This window comes from Pan troglodytes, chromosome 18 (genome assembly GCF_028858775.2).
Source record: "Pan troglodytes isolate AG18354 chromosome 18, NHGRI_mPanTro3-v2.0_pri, whole genome shotgun sequence".
NCBI classification, from domain to species: Eukaryota; Metazoa; Chordata; class Mammalia; order Primates; family Hominidae; genus Pan; species Pan troglodytes.
The window spans coordinates 94486784-94511500 of record NC_072416.2 but is presented as its reverse complement, the minus strand read 5'-3'; the positions used below and the strand labels follow the sequence as shown (position 1 = coordinate 94511500).

Here is a 24717-nt window from a genome sequence, read left to right as displayed (position 1 = left end):
ATAAACATATACATATTTATAGTTATCAGTATAAACATATAAATATTTATACAGTCATCTGTATAAACATACAAATATTATTTACACAGATATCTGTATAAACATGTTAATATTTATACAGATATCTGTATAAACATGTTAATATTTATACAGATATCTGTATAAACATGTTAATATTTATACAGATATCTGTATAAACATGTTAATATTTATACAGATATCTGTATAAACATGTTAATATTTATACAGATATCTGTATAAACATGTAAATATTTATACAGATATCTGTATAAACATGTAAATATTAATACAGATATCTGTATGAACATAGATTTTCACAGATATCTGTATAAACACAGAAATATTTACACAGATATCTGTATAAACATGTAAATATTTACACTGATATCTGTATAAACACATAAATATTTACACCGATATCTGTATAAACATGTAAATATTTACTCCGCTATCTGTATAAACAAGGAAATATCTACACCGCTATCTGTACAAACATGAAAATATCTACACCGCTATCTGTATAAACATGGAAATATCTACACTGCTATCTCTACAAACATGGAAATATCTACACTGCTACCTGTATAAACATGGAAATATCTACACCGCTATCTGTATAAAATGGAAATATATACACCGCTATCTCTATAAACATGGAAATAGCAACACTGCTATCTGTATAAACATGGAAATATCTACACCGCTATCTCTATAAACATGGAAATATCTACACCACTACCTCTATAAACATGGAAATATCTACACCGCTATCTCAATAAACATGCAAATATCTACACCACTATCTCTATTAACGTGGAAATATCTACACCGCTATCTCTGTATACATGGAAATATCTACACCGTGATCTTGTAAACATGGATATATCTACACCGCTATCTGTATAAACATGGAAATATCTACACCGCTATCTGTATAAACATGGAAATATCTACACTGCCATCTGTAAAAACATGGAAATATCCACACCGCTCCCTCTATAAACATGGAAATATCTTCACCGCTACCTCTATAAACATGGAAATATCTACACCGCTATCTGTATAAACATGGAAATATGTACATCACTAATTGTATAAACATGGAAATATCTACACCGCCATCTGTATAACCATGGAAATATCTACACCGCCATCTCCATAAACATGGAAATATGTACATTGCCATCTGTATAAACACGGAAATATCTACACCACCGTCTGTGTAAACATGGAAATATGTACACCGCCATCTCTGTAAACATGGAAATAACTACACCGCCATCTCTATAAACATGGAAATATCTACACCGCCATCTCTATAAACATGGAATTATCTACACCGCTATCTGTATAAACATGGAAATATCTACACTGCTATCTGTATAAACATGGAATTATCTACACCGGTATCTGTATAAACATGGAAATATCTACACCGCTATCTCTATAAACATGGAAATATCTACACCGCTCCCTCTATAAACATGGAAATATCTACACCGCTACCTCTATAAACATGGAAATATCTACACCACTATCTGTATAAACATGGAAATATGTACATCGCTATCTGTATAAACATGGAAATATCTACACCGCTATCTGTATAAACATGGTATGTACCTGTTATTACAGGCACACGCCACCACACCCAGCTAATTTGTGTATTCTTTTTGTAGAGATGGTGTTTTGCCATGTTGGCCAAGCTGGTCTCAAACTCCTTGGCTCAACTGATCTGCTCACCTTGGCCCCGCAAAGTGCTATGATTACAGGCGTGCGCCACTGCGCCTGGCCATGTTATGTGTTTTTATCACAATTTTCAAAATCAGTTAGAAAATCTGTATATTTTACAGGCAGATTTGTCATACTATTTTATCTTAGAAAAGGCTGGAAGAGACAATATCTCAGTTTATTCATAAATAAAATGGTAATAATTCATTTATATTTGTTCAAAATTATAAAAACTATTTGACTAAGAATAACTTAATAGTAGGCCCTCATTTAGGACATTTAAAGAATTTATCAAAACTTCCCCTCTAATCATAAACGACATGACTAAAATGACAAAGTTGAACTTAGAGGAAATTCAGTATTCCCTAAAGATACTCATTTTGTGTAATTAATTAGGTTTTGTATAAACTCTTACAAGCACTACAACTTATATAAGATCATAAGGGGATTCGAATGCCTTCCGATGAGCAAGTCTGAACACCACCACACCTTCCATTGTATTATTTTCCATCTGTGATGCATGATATAAATCCCTGGCTAGGTTGAGTTAATTACTGTCTCATCTTATGCACGAAGTGAGTCAGCTTTGATTTTATGACTTTTTTAGTCTAGATTAGATAGTTAATTGGTGGTGTATTTGTACATTAAAAAACCTTTTTTTCTAGATTAAAAGAATACATATTAACCTCACTGGATTTCTTAAGTCCTAGAATTTCTTCACAAGGTTGACATAAAACAAGGGTTTCAATACTCTCTCTGTGTTATCTGTCTGTTCTAAGCCCTTAATATTATCAAGACACTTGAGAAATATGATGGTACAGTCAATTCACAGGCTACTCCATAAAGAACAGGGAAGGGAAAGATATTTCAAAGTGTTTACCCTTCTGATCTTATGCTTTGCTCATTCAGACACAGATTAATTTTTCTCCTCTCAGACTGTATCTTTGGCTGAGAAGTCCATTTTTAAATTAAATAGTTTGTCTTTGATCCATTTAGGAAAAGCCATTGAATTGGCAGGTAAAAACCAGGACACAGGGGATAAAAGTCTCATTTGCATTAAGATAGGTTTTCTCATGAACTCCGCATATTTTAATAGTACTAATGTTGTATGTGCATTTTGGCAATGGCAAAATTTGAATGAATTAATTTGACAGTATTATAAAGCTACCTCCCTAAACATTCCCTATTTTATAGTGTCAGGAGTACAGATCAAAGGGAATGGATGGAAAGAGCTACTAAATGCTACTCCCAGAGTCAAGTAAAGTTTGTGAAAACGATAGTTTTGAATCCAAAACATTAATCTAAAGACACTTACCACTTACTGGGCCTGGCAGAAAATGCATTCTGATTCTTCCATTACAATTTTCTGTATGAATAACTGTTACATTTAGAAGTTGCCCTAACTCATGTTGAAAATATCTAACTATGATGCTAGGCTGTGCTACTTAGAGATTACACTTGTATTTTCTATTTTGTGGCAATATTTAAACAAATTTTAAGAATCCACCTACCACAGGATGCTTCATCTGATTTGTCAGGGCAGTCGTATTTAAAATCACATTTCTGCATTTTTTCGATGCAGTGATCATCAGATATGCAGACAAATTCATTGTCTGTGCAGTTGCGTGGAGGTAATGTTACAGGAACTGACGTTTCTGGTGGAGTTGGGAGGTCTGCTGGCAAATTACCTTGATAAGAAATAATATACAGGCATCATTTAGCAGGTTTTCTAGTTTTCTACTTCTTTAGAGATTTTACACAATGAAGCTTTCTAAATATGCCTCACAATATCATAGAGAACAGTGGGTAGTATCAGCTACTCTGCTAAAATAAAATTGAGGTTCTTGTTTTTAGTAACAGTAAATAACTAAACATCTTCGATCATGAAAAATGATGAAGGTACAGATGGAAATTACTGGAAAGCTATTCAGAGCTCACCAAATCAATGGGAGGCCCAAGGCCAGGGCTTAGAGAATCAGCAGGAACCAAGGGAGTTTCAGATTCTGGAATTAAGAGCCAGAGTAAAGATCTAAATAACTTTCTAATTTACTAGGTAAATAACCTTTGTCCTTCCACTGCTACAATAAATCTAACATCTCCTCATCTTTGTTTAACATATTTTCACTTATTTAAAATTCAAGGTTTCAGGAAAGAGTCAAACCTGAAATCCTCATCTAGAAATTTTATACAAGACTACAATTTCTGAAATTACTGAGGATGGAAGACATTTATAGATGATGACTGATTTATAAGTTATTCAATAAACATGTATTGATAACATGTCTGTGCCATACACGTGGTAGATGCAGGGAATCCACGCTGTGGAGAAAAAGTTAAATATTAAACCTGAACTAAATTGAACATGGACACAAAGAATGATCACGAAGTCCCAGAACGGGTTGTGTGAGCCCCTTCAGGCTTTCATCCAGTGTTGTTTAGAAGAAATCTCTATTTCAATCTATTCCTATATGTTAGTTATTGAAAAACAACAGAGAGTCACAAAACAAGTCAACCTTTTTGTGTTCCTTGGGCCCAGTCACAAAGGACCCTTGTGAATGGACCTCATGCCAAACAACTCATTACAAAAAGAGCTAGGGTCCCAGGCTGCTCCGAAGCTTCATGAGACCTCTCCTCCTCTGTGCATGGACGACTGGCCAACTCTGCAGCCTAGGCCGCTGCTTCCGGGCCTAGTGGTGAATCCTCCATTGTCTGGTGAGTGCAGTGTCCAACTCTGGAGCCCAGGCTGTTGCTTCCCAGTTTGGTGGTGAATCCTCCATAGTCTGGTGAGTGTAAATATGTATATATTTTTCCCTTCTCCCCTTCCCATTGCAATTTACTTATTATATCATTTGCTTATTATATAAATTTGCTTATGTTAATTTGCTTATATCATTTGCTTATTATATCTGCATTGCTATTTATGTGGGATAAAGCTTGTTTACCCTTAAAGGTATTGTGTGTGTGTCTTTCCTTCTCTCCTCGTGCATTTTCTGCACAGAACACAAGTCAAATATGCCATCTCTGCCATTAAATAGTTTACATCTAGTGGACAAGGCAGTCAGATGTATCTTTCATTACAGGTATTTGGGATAAATTTATGGTAAAGATATAACTCCAGGGAAGCAAGAATGGTATCTTTCATCCCTGCATCCATAGCACAATTCACAGACCATGGCATATGGTAGGTATACTGACATTGACAAGTGAATAAATGGACAGATAGATGGACAGATGGATGGATGGATAGATGGATAGATGGATGGATGGATGGATGGATGGATGGATGGACGGATGGATGGATGGACGGACGGATGAATGAATACCAGAGTGGATGAATGAATAAAATAACAAATGGAAGATTTCACAGTGTATTGAAAGAAAACAGAGGAAAACCAAATATCAGATGGGAGTCAAATAAGATGCCTTGGCAAACTGATGCTTAAACTGACTTTCAAAGGTTGATGAGCTCATCTTGCTAGGTGAAAAAGAATACAAAGTCTTTATGGGCAATGAGAAAAAACTTGTGTGAATGCATGGAAATACATTAAACTGTTTTTTTATTTTAAATACTGTGAGAATTTAACACGATAATATCTGGTGATATGATAATAAAGCATGCGTCTGATTGACTCATTAGATATGGAACTGGAGAGTAGACAGTTACCATAAAGAGCCAGCTGAAATCAACTTGGGAGTCTGAAATAAACACACAAAAATATGGAGAAATAACAAGATATAAAATGTCTATTTCAGGATGTACTTTTTGGCATCAGTGTGAAGCATGAATTGTAGGTTGCTCTAACACTGAAAAAAAATAATAGTTAGAATAGTTAACCTCTTTCTTTAATCCAGTCAACTAATAAACCAAAACAGAGATGGTTTAAAGGAAAGAGCAAAAATCTGAGCAATACTAAGCGTCCAGTATCTGGAGGACTGGGGATTTACATGCTGTTGGGAATCTGGGGAAAGTCCAATAACTAGTAGTTTATTTCTTAGGTCAAATGCAGAGGCAATTAAGACCTAAGATGGAAGATAGATCAAAATATCAACTTTTTATTGATATAGCTAATCCTGAAGAAAATTTCCTATTTCTGTAGACAAGTGGTCTTCTAAAATGTGAAACCCAGAAATAAGACCCCGAACTGTGTCTTCCAGGCTACCCTGTGTGAAACTATAGCAAGGAAGAGTTGACCAGATTTCATATTTCCTCAGCTAGTAAACATTAAAAAGAAAAGAGGAGGTGAGGGACCAGGCATGCATACTCAGATTCTTCTTGAAAACTCACCAATCCATTGTTGCTCTTCCTTCCTCTGGGAAGGAATGAATAAGAGGATGAAGAGAGACCAGGAATATTAGGCTGCCAGATACAGCTCAGTCTACATGAGAGATTAAGACCAAGGAAATAGTATTCTGATCCCATAGGGGTGAGTTTGAAATGATTAATCGATTGTTAAGTAAATGAGCATTCTATTCCCCAAGATCAGATATATAAAACATAGAAGAGGAGTCAGTTTTTAGGGATAAGAAATATTTTCTCACCAGGTGTGGTGGCTCACACCTATAATCCCAGCACTTTGGGAGGCTAAGGCAGGTGGATCACTTGAGCTCAGGATTTTGAGACTAGCCTGGGCAACATGTTGAAACCTCATCTCTACAAAAATAAAAAACTACAAAAATTAGCTGGGCATGGTGGCCCACACCTGTAGTTCCAACTACGTGGGAGGCTGAGGTGAGAAAATCACTTGAGTTGGGGAGGTTGAGGCTGCAGTGAGCCGAGATCACACCACTGCACTATGGTCTGGGTGACAGAGTAAGACCCCACCTTCCCACCCCCCAACCCAAACAAAAAATAAAAAATTAAACAATCAAAATAAAATAAATGTAAAAAGAAATATTTTCTATCCTAAAATAGAAAGCCAATGACAACAACACACAAAAAAGGAGATCCTAACAGGTTGGAAACTTTATCTCACATCCAGTTGGATATACTCACGTCTAAGTCATTGAGCAAAAATAAGAACCCAATTAGAGGTGAAAGTTATTACCTTCCATAGAAATCTGACGCATCCAACGTTATAATAAAATGTGAAAAAAAATTAAAAAGACAATCATTTTATCATTTCTGAATGCCGATGACTTTGAAGATCTTGAAGGACAGAGTTTGAATCAGAGAAAGAAAAATTCGCTAGCCTTGATGAAAAATTATTTTCAAATAAATCTATAATGAGATTATAAAAATCACTTCTGAGGGAATTTGCTGAGAACTGCAAAACATTCAATGGCCAGGTTGATGGATATTTTATATGTCTCAGTGGAATATATGGAACAAATTTCTTTGAAAATCATCCTTTTAAAATGTTTAAATACAAGGTCTTAAAAATAATCTTCTAATTTGATGGCTAAATTTGTTGTGCCATTTCAGAGCATAATTTACTTACATAATTGTACTGAAAAAAATATATAATTAAAATGCATTAAAAGATGCATGTAAACTTTTTATTTGTATGTCCTATATCAAAAATGGCATCTGGAAAGTGACGTATTTCGTCAAAGTTTCAATGAAAGTTTTCCTTTAACCAAAGCAGGATGTCAAGTTCTTTCACTTTAGCACATGCTCATCCAAGCTGGTTTGTTCCATATTTAGATAATAAAGTTTTAGTCTAAGACAAAGATTTTAATTCCACAGAGATGACTGTCATTTGCACTGAGAAAAATGTTCTATGCTCCAATTTAGGCAGCCATTTTGAAATGCATTAATTTCAAGAGAGAATGGGTAAATTTGTGTTCCAAGCTCAGGGTAAATACACATTACTAGAACAGTAGAAGTCTTAAAAAACAGTGGATCACACATGTTTTCCTATTCTTCACAATTGCTGTATATTATGTATATTTATGGAAGTAGACATTTACAATTAATCATCTTACCTTAATACACAGAAACTTCAATAAACAGCTAAATGGAAACACATATATGATGTTCTTCACTGACTGTACTACTTTAAACTTGCTCGATAATACACTTCTAGTCACAAATACCTAGGATTTACTGATTTCTGATTTTATTTTTTATTTTATTTTTATTTTTATTTTTTGAGACAGAGTCTCGCTCTGTCGACCAGGCTGGAGTGCAGTGTCACGATCTCAGCTCACTGCAAGCTCCGCCTCCCGGGTTCACACCATTCTCCTGCCTCAGCCACCTAAGTAGCAGGGACTACAAGCGCCCGCCACCATGCCAGGCTAATTTTTTTGTATTTTTAGTAGAGACGGGGTTTCACTGTGTTAACCGGGATGGTCTTGATCTCCTGACCTCGTGATCCGCCCGCCTTGGCCTCCCAAAGTGCTGGGATTACAGGCGTGAGCCACCTCACCCGGCCGATTTCTGATTTTATTATTCTTCCTTCAAGAGAACAACATTTCAGGGCAGGACAGAAGCCCAGCGAATTGAGTGTCAATAACTTTGCATTTGAGACAAAGAAGACATCGACTGAACTGCTTCAGATTCAATTACATCTTTTCTTTAAAAAAATGACTTTAATTATGAATAGCTTTAAACATTCATATAAATTAAGAAAATTATATAATAGATACATGACTCCACCACTAAGACTAAGTAAATTGTTATTATAGCATTGTTTCAGATCCTTATATTAACAAATAAATGAGGAAGAAAGAATAGAAAGAAAGAAAACCTTTCTATAATGCTCAGACCTCATTCTTCCTCTTTCTACCCCTTCACTAATGCCTTCAGAGGGACCCTTATCCAAATACTAGTTTGTACCAATTTGTATTTTCTCATGTTTGTTTTCTAATTGTTTTTATTGTGGTAAATAGTATTAAGGCTATTCACAAGGTTGTACAACAGATCTTTAGAGCTTTTTTTAATCTCAAAAACCAGAAACTATATCCATTAAACACTTGTTCTCCTTCCTTCCTCCCTCCCCCCAGCTCTCGGCAAGCACCTTTCTACATTTGTTTCTATGATATTGACTACCTTAAATAATTCATATGAGTTGAGTCCTACAATGGTTGTACTTTCCTGACTGGCTTATTTAGCTTAGCATGATGTCCTCGAGGTTAATCCATTGTCTTAGTCAGTTCAGGCTGCTATAACACATTACACACTGAGTGTCTTAAACAGCCATTTATTTATCTTAGTTCTGAAGGCTGGGAAGTGTAAGCTCAAGGTGCCAGCAGAAGTGGTGTCTGGCCCACTTCCTGGTTTGCTGACGGCCATTTTCTCCTTGTATCCTCAAATGGTAGAGAATAGGGAGAGAAAAAGCAAGCTCTCTCCTGTCTTTTTATAAAGGCATTGATTCCATCCATGAAAGCTTTACTCTCCTGACCTAATTATCCCACATACAAATACCATCACGTTGGGGGTTGGAATGTCAACATATAAATTTTGGGAAAATATGTTCAGTCCACAGCATCTATGTGGTAGCATGTGATGGGATTTCCTTCCCCCTTAAGGCTGCATGATATTCCATTGTACGTATATACCACATTTTCTTTATCCAATCATCTGTTAATAGACATTTGGGTTCTTCCACCTCTTAGCTATTGTGAATAATGTAGCAATGAACAAGAGGAGGCAAAAACCTCAAGATTCTGCTTGAATTATTTTGGATATGTATCTGAAAGTAGCATTGCTACATCATAGGATAATTCTATTTTTAATTTTTTGAGGAATGGTCATACTGCTTTCCATAATGGCTAAACCACTTTACAGTCCCACCAAGAATGCACAAGAATTTTGATCTTTCTATAGTCTCACTAATGCTATTTTTTATTATTTGGATAGTGGCCATCCTAATGGGTATGAGGTGATGTCTCATTGTGGTTTTGATTTCCATTTTCCTTATTTGATCATGTTGAGCATGTTTTCGTATGCTTGTTGGACACTGGCATATCTTTTTGTTCTCATCAACCCCAAATCTGACACCCTATTCCTGTCAGCACTTAGATCAGCAATTACAGTATCATGCAGACTAGTTTTACTGCTCTAAAAATCCTCCATCTATGCATCCCACCCTCTCCCCTAAACAATGGCAAACACTAATGTTTTTACTACCTCCATAGTTTCACTTTTTTCCAGAATGTCATATTGTCAGAATCATAAGGTATGTAGCCTTTTCATACTGGCTTCTTCTGCTTAGTAACAGGCAGGTAAATTTCCTTCATATCTCAGCTTGACAGCTCATTTATTTAGCATTGAATAATATTTTTCTCTGGATGTGATCCAGTTTATTACCTATGTATCTACTGAAGGACATCCTGGTTGCTTCCATGTTTTAGCAATTGTGAATAAAGCTGCTATAAACACCTATCTGTATCTAGGTTTTTTGTGTGAATATACTCATTTGGGTAAATACTAAAGCACTTGATTGTTGGATGACATGGTAAGACTATGTTTAATTCTAGAAGAAAATATCAAACCTTTTTCAAAGCGGCTATATAACTTGGTATTTCTACCAGCAATGAACATGAATTCCTGTTGCTCCACATCCTTGCATTTCACATTTGACATTTTAATTTGTATTTTCCCAATTATGGAAATTATGAAAATTATTGAGATTGTAAAAATTATGTAATTTTTACATCAAGAAATATTTTGGGTGAGAGTGTAAATTAGTTTAACCGTTGTGGAAGACAGTGTGGCGATTCCTCAAGGATTTCGAACCAGAAATACCATTTGACCCAGGAATCCCATTACTGGATATATACCCAAAGGATTATAAATTATTCTACTATAAAGATACATGCACACATATGTTTATTGCAGCACTATTTACAATAGCAAACATTTGGAACCAACCCAAATGTCCATCAATGATAGACTGGATAAAGAAAATGTGGCACATATACACCATGGAATACTATGCAGCCATAAAAAAGAATGAGTTCATGTCCTTTGCAGGGACTTGGATGAAGCTGGAAACCATCATTCTCAGCAAACTAACACAGGAACGGAAAACCAAACACCACATGTTCTCACTCACAGTGGCAGTTGAACAACAAGAACACATGGACATAAGGAGAGGAATATTACACACCGGAGCCTGTGGTGGGTGGAGGGCAAGGGAAGGGATAGCATTAGGACAAATACCTAATGCATGCGCGGCTTAAAACCTAGATGAACGGTTGATGGGTGCAGCAAACCACCATGGCACATGTATACCTATGTAACAAACCTGCACGTTCTACACATGTATCCCAGAACTTAAAATATAATAAAAATAAATAAAAGATAAAATTTAAAATGAAATATTTTTAAATACATACTTTTAAAGGGCCACTTTGGTATTTTGCTCTGGCTTATAACTGATGGTTCATATCTCCTATTCTTTTTCCAATTGGATTATAGTTTTCTTATTTACAGGTTTATATTCCACATACTCCATTCTAATCCTCTTATTTATCTGTATGACAAATATATTCTCCTAGTCTGTGAAATGTCTTTTTGTTTTGTATGGTGTCCTTCAAACTAAAAAAAAATTTAATGACCTTTAATTTATCAATCACTTCTTCTATGATTAATGCCTTAAAGTTTCTCTAATTTTTTTCTCTAATATTCGAGATGTTTCTATAATTTTTAAATTTTGATAGTTGTGGTTTGCACATTTAAGTCTTTACTTTAGACTTTATTGTATATTATCTATGATTATAATCTAATTTATATATATAGCCAGTTTTGATCGATTAGTCTATTGAGCAGCACAAACTTTTCTCACTTATTTACATTTTATTATGAAATGTATAAATTTTTATTACACATGAATAAAAATGAGTAAAATATATGCCTGCTTTAAAGAATAAAAGATATGAACCTACCAGTTTATGAAATGTCAATCTCCTGATAGTTTTGAAGCCTCCAGTGTCTTTCTTGCTGATTCTAACCCCTCATTGCTCATCTCTCAAGGTGAGTAGTACACTGAATTATTTTTCATTTATTTGCTTTTATGATTTTTTTTCATTTGCAGGTGCACCAAATATCCTCTCACAGTTTCTATTTCATTAGGTTGTTATGTGATTAAATGAGTTAACTTTTTTATTTTTTTGAGACAGAATCTCGCTCTGTTGCCCAGGATGGAGTGCAGTGGTGACATCTCGGCTCACTGCAACCTTCACCTCCCGGGTTCAAGTGAATCTCCTGCCTCAGCCTCCCAAGTAGCTGGGACTACAGGCGTGTGCCACCACACCTGGCTAGTTTTTTTGTGTTTCTGGTAGAGATGGGGTTTCACCGTGTTAGCCAGGATGGTCTCGATCTCTGACCTCGTGATCTGCCCACCTCGGCCTCCCAAAGTGCTGGGATTACAGGCATGAGCCACCGTAGCCGGCCTAACATTTTAAAATTCTAATAATAGTGACAGAATATAGTAAACATCAGGGAGGTCCTTTTTAAATAAAATGGTATTTGGGTTTTTAACTTTAGATGAATGGAAGCTTTCTCTGTATCAGCAACAGAGATTATAATGATTAGAGATTTTAACCAACGCCATATGGTATTTTCCTCAAGACAGTACTTTAATTCATTAGTGTTAATGTGTATATTGTAATTCAGTAATTCTGAATGCTGTCTAGTGTTTTATTATATGAAAATATATTGTAGTTAGCCATTCCACCGTTAATGATTTTGGGGTTGATTCTTCTAAGGTATTGTTTTCTCATTTTGCACATTTCTCCTTATGTATCTAGAAATGGAATTGCTTGGTTACGGGGTATGTACAATTTCAACCTTAGGTGATAATGCCAAACCAGTTTCCAAAGTAATTCTATACTTCCCAGCAGTATATAAACATTCAACATACAATATGTACTTGCCATTCATTCGTATATTTAGGTTTATCCATGTGTTTGCCATTTTTCATCACATCCCTGGTTGAGCTCATTTTGTGTCTTTCTGAGATTCACATTTACATAGTTCATTTGTCTGAACTGCAGAATCTGGTGCAGTGAAATAATATTATTTTGTGTGTGTGTGTGTGTGTGTGTGTGTGTGTGTGTGTGTGTGTGTGTTATCTTTCAATGCCATCTTAACCCTCTTTCCTGAAAAAGTTTTGCTTTGCTTTAGGCTAACAATTAATAGTTTTTAGAACTCTGAAAATTATATCTGTCCTCTGACTTCTGTTCTTGCTGTTAAGAAGTCAGTCATCAGCCTAATTGTGCTTCTTTTGCAATTCACTCACTTCTGGCTCTCCTCTCCCCTTTCTCTCCATCTTGTCCATCCCATATGCTCTTACTCCCTAACTCTGGCATTTACTTTGTCTTTCTGTTCTATTTCTCAATACTCTCTCTTTTTTTCTCTCACCTGGAGATTTCCCCTTTTTAAGCTCAGCTTGACATTTAAATCAATGCACGTTATGTTATAGTTGACATTTCTAGGAATAAATAGTGTCACAGTTTTTAGGTCATCTGGTCTTCCATACTACTAAAATCAGCAGTCTGTTGTGTGTGTGTGTGTGTGTGTGAGAGAGAGAGAGAGAGAGAGAAGAGAGAGAGACAGTCTCACTGCCACCCAGGCTGGAGTGCAGTGGCACGATCTCGAATCACTGCCACTTCTGCCTCCCAGTTCAATCGATTCTTGTGCCTCAGCCTCCTGAGTAGCGGGATTACAGGCACCTACCACCATGCCCATCTAATTTTTTGTATTTTCAGTAGAGACCGGGTTTCACCGCGTTGGCCAGGCTGGTCTCAAACTCCTGACCTCAGGTGATCCACTCGCCTCGGCCTCCCAAAGTCCTGGGATTACAGGCATGAGCCACCACACTCAGCAAAACCAGCAGTCTGAACTGCATCTTTAGTTCTGATTTCAACTTAACTAGAGAATAATCATTAGAGAGAAATCATGGACATGAGTTGGATGACTTGAAAGAGAGACCGATGAGTTCATACTGAGGAAAAGTAGAGACAATTCATTTTTATCTTAAAAAGGTTTCAGAGAATAAGTAAAAGGACAACTACTCTAAGCAAAAACATAGTAAGAGTTCATAATTCTTAGTCCTATTCTCATTACTTCCTTATTACTCCACCAGAATGAGGAAATTTTACAAACCAAGTAAGTCCAATGTCTTGCATTGAAGAGAAGAGCATTAAAAGAGCTAAATGAGAAAAGCGTTTCTTCTTCTGGAGCTGAACTTTGCAATTGGTGGTGGTTGTAACTGGGAAGATGGAGTTGCAGCTGATTTCAGAGATTCTGTGATGTGGAAGTAAAATAGAATCCAGAAACATGGTCAGGCCAGTTCTTCATGTGTGACTGAGGCATGACAAGTACTGCAAGATTCCTGATGGACTCTCTGGTCCTCACACATTGTTTAGACTTTCCTCTAAGGGACATGAGGTCAACTCATTTAACTTTGCAAATACTTAGAAGAGTATTTTCTAAAGTATCACACTCTTAACTCAGGTGATGCTAGAAATGACTATGCAGTATATAGAAACAGAGAGCAAGAGAGCGAGAGAGCGCATGAGAGCTCCTGTCTCATCCTCTTTTTGTAAGAGCACTAATCCCATTATGAGAACCTCATCCTCATGACCTAATCTACTCCAAATTACCTCTCAAAGGCCCCACTTCCAAATACCATCTCAATGGGGATTAAGGTTTCAAGATATGAATTGTGGAGTGGGGCAAATATTCAACTAATTACAAAGCTTATAGGGTTTTGTTGGCCTATAATTGCTTAGAATAAGGCTAAAGTTGGTAGCAATGATAGATTTAAGTCTCTTTAAACAAAGAACATTAAAATCTTTGCAGATGAAACAAAAATTGAAAAGATGAAATGCATATGACTGAAGTTTGCACTCACTAAGAAGCAGAGATTAGTCTGGTTTGATCTGATCTTCTTCCACATCTCTGAGCCACAGGGGAACCAAACTACCTGCACATCTGTCATGTGGAAGATTTCATAAGTAGATGTCTCAGGCTCCAAATGGACTCAGTGATCTAACTCCTCGCTCTGTAACTTCACTGTAACAAATATGACAAACTTCAGGCTACATTAATATATTCTCTCTGGTAAAATAGATTTTCCAACTTGTTTTATACTAGACTTCCCTCCCTACAGCCATTCCCACACTGATAATTAAGCAAACAAAAACAACATTTTAACATCTCTAGTCCTTGATAAGTTATTACCAACTTTAGACATATGATTACTGAATGAATTGCTTGACTAATATGAATCATTGTACTTTATATCTATCTGTAGCTAACAACGCATGTTTTCCCTGTGACTTTTTGAGTTAAGAAATATATTTAATATAAAAATGTAAAAGCGTATTTGAAGCTTAAACAGTCTCTTTAGAAAATTTAAAATGTTTAAATATCTATAGCTTTTGGGGAATATCATACATTTCTTCTATTTCACTTAGTACAATAAATTGGAGTTATACTCACAAGCTGAAAGAACTATGTTTAGTATGATTTTATGGAAGTGTCTGTGTTAGATATACTTTCCAGGTGAAAAGGTTTTATGAAAGCATAGCTATTCTTCGGATACTATTATAACAACTGTGTTATAGCTGTTTGCCACAAACTATGCAGTGCTTTTTTTTTTTCTGTCTCCGGTAGCCAATCAGCAATTTTTGAAATACTTCTGCTTTATAACAAAGATTCAATGACATTTTCCTTCTTTACAGGCATTCTACTATATTTGAATGTGACTACAAATGACTGAAGTAGCAGATGGAAAATTTCCAAGCTGTGAACTAACCATTTAGACAACCTTCTCCATGTTTAACATTTAGCATTTCTCTCAATTAAGAGAGAATGTGAAACAATGTAAAAGTTTTAACTTTAAAATAAGTTAAGCGAATAATTTGTTCAATTTTATTTTCTAAGAACACAATAAAACTGTTAATTGAACATATCGCAGACTTTGGCCAAAATTTTTTCCCTATATATATGCTAAATCAATTTACAGACTACACCAAAGAAGCTAAAACCAGAATATTTAAGAATGCAATCACCAAGGCTCAAATTTCTTTATTTTTCCCCTGAAATCTTACTTTAAACTGCAAAACTTTCCAATAATCTGGTATTTTCTTCTGAGTCTACACCTCCTTTAGAAAAATACAAAAGAAAGGCATATTTCAAAACACAGTGCTTTCATGTAATTTATTATTCGGAGACAAATATAATGAACACGCCAAACAGCGTATTAGAAGATGAAAAGCTACAGGTGATATCTTAAAAGTAAAGCCAATAGTATTTACCCTGTTCCCCTTGCTTTTTGATCCACACTGAAACAAACATTCATCTCTGCAGAATAAAGGAAGACTTAAACACCATTTGTAAATAAAGCTGGTGAGACATTGAAGCTAACGAGAAGGGATGCCAAAAATGTAATCAACCCAGTTCAACAACGACAAAACAACACATTTAATGTGTGAGGGGTGGGGGAGGACATCATAAAAATTATGTTAAGCGTCCTTAAAATAGTCATCATATTTTATCAATTTGAAGGCATCATCAATTGTACAATGTGCCACTGCTTTAGTTCCTGGGGAAAACAAAATACTAATAATAATGTAAACATGGATATTCATATAATACTTAAATTGTAATAACTAATAATTTTAGTAACTAACAATTCTAATGTGCATGCTGAAATCTGAAAATTTAAAAGAGAATAAAGAGCACATAAATTATATTTCAATTTGCAGACAGTATTTTGTGATGTAGTCAGTGTTTTATTTTTCTAAATAAACTAGCTATCTCACCATTAATCCTTGGTGCAAGAAAGAAAATTCCTGTCATATATGCTCAGCTGAAAAAAATATAATTCTGGCCTTTCTAATGAAGGACAGAAAGAATAATGAAAAGCAAATACTTCCTTTGAGATACACACTTTTTAATATAAATGTCTCAGAGCAATTCTTAATCTAAACTGAAGATCTGATTCAAGATATAAGGAAATATCTTTAACTTTTTCATCATTCCTCACCGTGGTCTCCTCAGGTAATAGACAACATCATTTTACAGCTATGCAAAGAACTGTAGAAATGTATTACATGGCTAAGTTCCTACTAGAAATGTAATTAATTTTGCCTAATGGATTAGATTAAAAATAAGAATTTATTTACATATTGCATATCCATTAACAAATTACTGATGCTATAGTTATTTTTAATAACATTTATCTTTTAGTGTTTAGAGTTATAAGTGATTTACATATTATCATTACAGTACTAGTGTGTATTCTGTATTCTGAATTTAGAATTATTTTTAAATATTATAAATATAAAAAGATGTAAATTGTGAAATTAAAAACATAAATGTTGGGGTGGGAAGACGTGTAAGATTTTTGTATGGAATTAAAATAAAGTTTTTATCAGCTTAAAATGAATTGTTGTAACTATAAGCTGGTTTTTTGTAAGCCTTATTTAAACACATAGCAAAAACCTATAGTAAATACACAAAAGGTAAAGAGAAAGCAATCAAAGCATACCACTACAGAAAAATCATCAAATCACAATGGAAGATAGCAAGAGAGAAAGAAACAAAAGATCTACAAAACAGCTAGGAAGGAATTTTTTAAATGGCAATAGTAAGTCCTTACCTATTAATAATTACTTTAAATGTAAGTGAATTACATTCTACAACAAAAAGACATAGAATGTCTTAACAGATTAAAAAAAAATATATCCAATAGTGTGCTGCGTACAAGAGTCTCACTTCCACTTTGAGGACACAGATATACTAAAACTGAAAGAATAAAAAACACATTTCATGCAAATGCAAACCAGAAAAGAGCACAGGAAGCTAGACTTACGTAAGACAAAATATACTTTAAGCAAAAAATGGTAAAAAGAGACAAAAAGTCATTATATAAATATATAGCAATTAATCAAGAGGATATAATAATTATAAATATATGTACTCAATATGAGAGAACCCAAATGTATAGCAAATATTAATAAATCTGAGGGGAGAAAGAGACAGCAAAACAATAATAGTAAAGGACTTCAATATCCCACTTCCAACAATGGATAGATCATATAGACAGAAAATCAATTAAGAAACATTGAACTTAAATGATACTTTAGAGTAAATTGACCTAACAGTCATGTACAAAACATTTCATTCAACAGCAGCAGAATACACCTTCTCAAGAGCACACAGAACATTCCCCAGGATAGATAATATGTTAGTCCACAAAACAAGCATTAACAAATTAGGAAGTTTGAAGTCATATCCAGCATCTTTTCTAACCACAATGGTATGAAACTAGAAATCACTGACAGGAGAAAAGTTGGAAAATTCACAAACATGGCAATTAAAACAACACACTCCTTAAAAACCAGTAGGTCAAAGAAGAAATCAAAATGAAATAAAAAATCTGAGATAAATGAAAATGGAAACACAACATACCAAAACTTATGGGATACAGCAATAGCAGTTCTAAGAGGAAAGTTTATAGTACTGAATACCTAAAAAATAAAAAAAAATCAGAAATAAAAAAAACTCAAATAAGCAATCTATCTTTATACCTCAAGGAACTTGAAAAAGAACAAACTAAGCTCCAAGTTAATAGAAAGAAGGAACTAATAAAGATCAGAGCAAAAATAATTACAATGAAGAAAAAAATAAAAAGATCAATGAAACTGAAAATTAATTTTTTGAAAAGATAAAATTAACAACCATTTAGATAAGAAAAACAGAAGACCCAAATAAATAAAATCAGAAACAGACATTACAACTGAAGCCACAGAAATACAAAGGATCATACGAGACTGCTATGAACAATTATACTCCAAGAAATTGAATAGCATTAAAGAAATGGATAAATTCCTACAAACATACAACCTACCAAGATGGAATCAACAAGAAATAAAAAAATCTAAACAGATGAATTATGAGTAATGAGATTGAATAATTAACCAAAAATCTCCCACCAAAGAAAAGTCCAGGGCCTTATGGATTCACTACTAAATTCCACCAAACATTTAAAGAATTCAAACCAATCCTTATCGAACTCCTCCAAAAACTGAAGAGGAAGAAACACTTTCAAACTCATTTTTTAAGATCAGCCTGGGCTGGGCGTGGTGGCTCACGCCTGTAATCCCAGCACTTTGAGAGGCCAAGGCAGGCGGATAACGAGGCCAGGAGATCGAGACCATCCTGGCTAACACAGTGAAACCCCGGATCCACGAAAAGTACAAAAAATTAGCTGGGCATGGTGGTGGGCGCCTGTACTCCCAGCTACTTGGGAGGGTGAGGCTGGAGAATGGCGTGAACCTGGGAGGCGGAGCTTGCAGTGAGCCAAGATCATGCCACTGCACTCTAGCCTGGGCGACAGAGCAAGACTCCGTCTCAAAAAAAAAAAAAAAAAAAGAAAAAGTAAAAAAAAAAATTCAGCCTGATTCCAAGCCAGAAAAGGAGACTACAAGGAAAGAAAATTACAGGCCAATATGACTGATGAATATAGATGCAAATCCTCAACAAAATACTAGCAAGCTGATTTCAATAACAGTGTAAAAGGATCATATATTATGACCAAGTGGAATTTATCCCTGGGACATAAAGGTGGTTCAACATATGAAAATTTATAAATGTGATACATTACATTAACAGAATGAAGGCTTAAAATCTTATGATCACGTCAAAAAATGTAGAAAAGGCATTTGACAATATTTAACATCCTTTCATGATAAAAACTCCAAACAAATTAGGAATAGAAGAAATGCTCCTTAATACAGTAACAGTCTTAAAACTTTTAACAAGTATTGGGAGGATGTGGGTAAAAGCGAACCCCTGTACAAGCCCAAAGTTAACATCACACTCAATGGTAAAAAGTTAAAAGCTTTTCCTCTAAGATCCTCAAATCTTTGTCTCTAAGACAAAAATTCATAGAGAACTACAAAAGATTCCAAATAGCTAAAGCAATTTTGAACAAGAAGAAAAAAACTGATGGCATCATACTTCCCAATTTCAAATTATATTACAATGCTGTAGTAATCACAACATCATGGTACTTGCATAAAAGCAGAAACATGGACCAATGGAGCATAATAGAAAGCACAGAAATAAGCCCACACATATAAAGTCAAGTAATCAATAAAAAAGTGACAAGAATATGCAATGGGAAAAAATAATCTCTTCAATAAGTGGTGTTAAAGAAATGGATATCTACATGCAAAGCAAAATGAAATTGGGCTCTTATCTTACATCATGTACAAAAATTACAACAAGAGAAAGTATTTCCAAACCATATAACCAATAAGGAGTTAATATCAAACTACGTAAGAAACTTATACAACTCAACAGCAAAAACAAACAAAACAAAAACAACAACAAATAATCCAATTTTAAGAGGGGCAAAATACCTGAATAGACATTTTTTTCCAAAGAAGACATAGACAACAGGTATATGAAAAGGCACTCATTATCAGTAATGATCAGGAAAATGCAAATCAAAACTACAATGAGATATTGACTCTCATCTGTTAGGATGTCTATTATCAAAAGTTAAAAGATAGCTAGTGTTGGTGAAGATGTGGAGAAAGGGGAACACTTATACCCGTTGGTAGGAATGTAAATTGATACAGCCATTATGAAAAACAGTATGGAGGTTGCTCAAAAAATTTAAAATGTAACTATCCACATGATCCAGCAATCCCAGTTCTGGGTGTATATCCAGGGGCAATAAAATCACTATTTCAAAGAGACATCTGGACTCCAATGAACTCCCATGTTCATTGCAGCATGATTCACAATAGCCACAATAGGGAAACAACTTACATGTATGGAGATAGATGAATGGATAAAGAAAATCTAATATATATGTACATTGGAACATTATGCAGCTTTAAAAAAATCAAGAAATCCTGTCTTTATGAAATTAGAATAATGCCATGTCCATTACACTAAGTGAAATAAGACAGACACAGAAAGCAAATACTGCATGATTGCACATGTAAGAGGAATCTAAAAGTTGAACTCACAGAACAGAGTAGAGAGGTAGTTAGCAGAGGTCGAGGGATGAAAGAAATGGAGATATGTTGGTAAGATGGTACAAATTTTCAGTTATCCGAAGAATAAGTTCTGGTGACTATAGTCAGCAGCAAGATATTGTACAGCTGAATATTGCTGAGAGTAGATCTTAAGTGGTTTTTTTTTTTTTTTTTTTGAGACAGACTCTTGCTCTGTCACCCAGGTTGGAGTGCAGTAGCATGATCTTGGCTCACTGCAACTTCTACCTCCCAGTTTCAAGCAATTCTCCTGCCTCAGCCTCCTAAGTAGCTGGGATTACAAGTGTGTGCCACCATGCCCAGCTAACTTTTGTATTTTTAGTATAGACCACGTTTCACCATGTTGACCAGGCTGGTGTTGAACTCCTGACCTCAGGTGATCTGCCCACCTCGGCTTCCCAAAGTGCTAAGATTACAAGCATGAGCCACCGGGCCCAGCCAAGTTCTCTTACCACACACACACAGAGGATGGGTAACTATATGAGGTTAGAGATGTGTCAATTACTAATAGTTTGATTGTGGTAACTATTTCATAATATATAGACATGTCAAAACATCATATTGTACACCTTGACTATATACCATTTTGCCAATTATATCTTAATAAAGTAGGAAAAATTAATTAACAATATTATAAAAGTATTGAAACAAATCAGGTATAATTAATAATTGAGAATGATTTGAAAATTAAATTAGAAAAAAGCTATAGCTCAGAATATGAGAGAGAAGACTTGGAAGAGCAAATGATGATGTTTTAAGACAAAGTAAAAATAAACTAATTTAAGGGCATAAAAACTATTGGGGAATATTAATAACATTTTTGGTCTAATATTTGTTTTTCATTCAAGTCAACACTGACTTGAATTACAGTAATGGAAAAAAACAGAAGGTCCGAGAAATATCTTGCAGTTGTAGTCAGTGGAATTTACAACCGAAGAAGTTTAAGAAGAAAGTCAAAGATGACTGCGGAAATTCAAGCCCAGGTTGCTGGAGAACACTGCTTTCATTAAAATTACAAGGCAGGCACGAGGGGAAAAGGTTGATTTTGAAGTACCAAAGAAAAGTAAAATAATCTACTGCTCAGTCATTTTCTATGAAATAAAAGTTGTAGGTAAGATAGAAACCCACATCTTGGGGACTAGGTCAACATTCTGGTTTGTGTGTATGTGACTTTGAGTTTTTATTTATTTTGCTTTGTTTTATTGGCCAAAGAAGAAAAATGCTATAAACAAATAATCAGTTAATATTAAAAGGAAATCAATGCCCCTTAGTGAAGTTACAAGCATGATTCTTACTTCAGATAACATGATGCTATGAAAAAAAAATGACTGGAAAGCATCAAGAGCAATATTTTTTTTTTTTTTACGTAGAGCTCAATTTGTATTTTTGTTTCATTTTATGGTAAGATTCCTTTATCAAATTCCTTTATCAAACCTATGGATTCACCAAGCCTTGTGGTTTTGACCCATAGTTTATTTTGTTATGCCATTGCAAAAAACACAGCTCCTACAGTTTTTCAAGTTTTTTTATTTTTCTTCCAAAACTTGAAACAGAAAATTGGGACCAACACTCAGTAACTGATATTTCGCATCTCTGCCTATGCTTCTAGTAGCTGTTTTACCTCCCCTGGGAACTGTGAGCCACAGAATGGATTTAGCCGGATAATTAGGGCAACAATAGCTTCAATGGTGACTTGTGTTTCTTTCCTGTGTTCTTTTTTTGTTCTCTTCTCACTCTGAGGTCACAGTGATTCTCTCTAATCTCAGATTTGGGGGCAATGTGGGGAAAGCCCTGGCCACTGAAATCATACCAGCTTAGGTAAAATCACAGTCCAATCCTTAATTTTGTATTCTCATCCACGCTACTTATGTCTTTAATTTTTCATATCTGTAAACTGGAGATTGTAGCCTCTTCCTTTCAGGTTTAGTGTGTTTGATGAGCCCTATAATACTAGTGGTGAACATTATGGTTCCAAGAAGCAGTGACTGTGTCCTGCCACTTTACAACTAGGTACCCTTGAGCACCTTATCTCCTTTTCAATTTCCTCCATAAAACTGGTATAATAAAGGCATTAATCCTGCCCCACGTACAACATCTATTCACCTATGATGGACCAGGCACTCTTCTAGACTCTTAAAACATTGTAAGATTAAGTAAAATAAAATATGTATGAATGGCCAGTTGTAATATTGTCCGTACACATCACCTCTCTTTCTTGTAAAGATTTTCTATCTCCCCTACCCCTGCTGAGCTCCCTGTAGGTGGAAAATACTTCTCTGCCCCATTGTTAGGATCTGATCAATGGATAATGAACATGAACAGACACAGTAAGATGTATACCATGTCCCAGTTGAAATTTCAAATATGCTTTTTTTTCCATCCTCTATGAAATGTGTCAAATAGGGACTTGGTCTTTTAGCCATGCTCTCAGAGAGAGAGGACCACATGAAACAGAGACACATAGCTTAGAGCTACATAAAATTACACAGGGCTATGATTAAGATCTGTCTGTCTGTCTATCTATCTGTCTGTCTATTTCTTTGCTCTTATTCTCTATGCCAACCCACACGCTTGAGAGCAAGAAATAAATGTAGTCATAAGCTACTGAGACTTGGCTTTCAACAAAAGCTGACTGACATATACTATAGTATCTGGCACATAGAAATACTTAATGTTTTAGCAATAATATTAAAACTAAACTAAAATATATAACGAGAGTATATAAAACACCTAAAATTATTGACATTCCTCTACCTACTTATCCATCCAACAAGTATTTGTTGAGTACTAGTATGTGTCAAATACTGTTCTAGGAATTGGAGATTAAACAGTGAAGAGGTGATATACCTGCTCTCATGCAACTAACATCATTACGGGGGAAAATAGAAATTTAACCATAAGGGTGATAGGTGATGTGGAGAAAAATAACACCAGGAGTAGAAATAGAAAATGCCAGATAAGAAAGAAACTGTGTTGTGTTGTGTTCAGAGGAGGCTTCCCTGAAGAAGAAACTCTGGCAGAGACCAGAAGGAAGTAAGGGAGGGAGTCAGATAGACATCTGTGGGAAACCTGTTCCAGGAACAGGGGAAAGCAGATGGAAAAGCCCTAACTATATGATATGGTTTGGCTGTGTCCCTACCCAAATCTCATCTTGAATTATGGCTCCTATAATTCCCAAATGTCATGGGAGGGACCCATTGAGAGGTAATTGAATCACGGGGGCAGGTCTTTCCTACACTGTTCTTGTGAAAGTGAATAAGTCTTACAAGATTTGATAGTTTTATAAAGGGGAGTTACCCTGTACACACTCTCTTTGCCTATAACTTGTAAGATGTGAGTTTGCTCCTCCTTCACCTTCTGCCATGATTGTGAGGCCCTCACAGCCATGTAGAACTGTGAGTCAGTTAAATCACCTTTCTTTATAAATTACCCAGGCTCGGGTATGTCTTTATTAGCAGTGTGAGAATGGACTAATACACCATAAATTGGCTGAAGTGCTCAAGTATTAGCTAAGAGACCTTTGTAGTAGGAAAAAGTGAATGAGATATACACTGGTGAAAGGTGAATTCAAGAGGTATAAGGGGTTAGTCATTTATTCCTTGGAAGCTATCATTAGTTTGAGGTTTGCTCTGAATGAGATAGAAAGTCATAGGAAGATTCTGACAATAGAATGGCCTAATCTCATCTAAGTTTGAAAAGAAACATGTGGGCTGCTGTTTTCAGAATATAGCACTCAAGGGTAGGAGCAGATAGATCATTTAAAAAGCAATTGCAATAATCCATGCATAGACACTGGTTGCTTGGACCACGGGGAAAGTGGTGAGGGCAATGAGGAGTGGGTACTAAGCCAAATTTGTTAATATAAACCAGATTTGTTAATATGGAATAAGCAGCTAGATATAAACTGTCATTTGCTGAGATAGGGAGGTATACAGGAGTGGCAGGATTGAGAGGCAACTGGTAATCAGGAATTCACTTTTAGGCATTGAGAGGTAA

At 35.2% G+C, this 24717-nt stretch overlaps 1 protein-coding gene across 1 annotated transcript in view; it reads right to left on the bottom strand.

The window, feature by feature from the left end:
* Positions 1-2201: 2201 nt before the first annotated feature.
* LOC134808837 (MAM and LDL-receptor class A domain-containing protein 1-like) overlaps positions 2202-24717 on the bottom strand; it is a 91147-nt gene continuing 68631 nt past the window's right edge. The window contains exon 4 of the mRNA XM_063797967.1: positions 2202-3440. Within this exon, the coding sequence (XP_063654037.1) occupies positions 3220-3440 (221 nt within the window). The 3' untranslated portion in view covers positions 2202-3219. The remainder of the gene's footprint in view (positions 3441-24717) is intronic.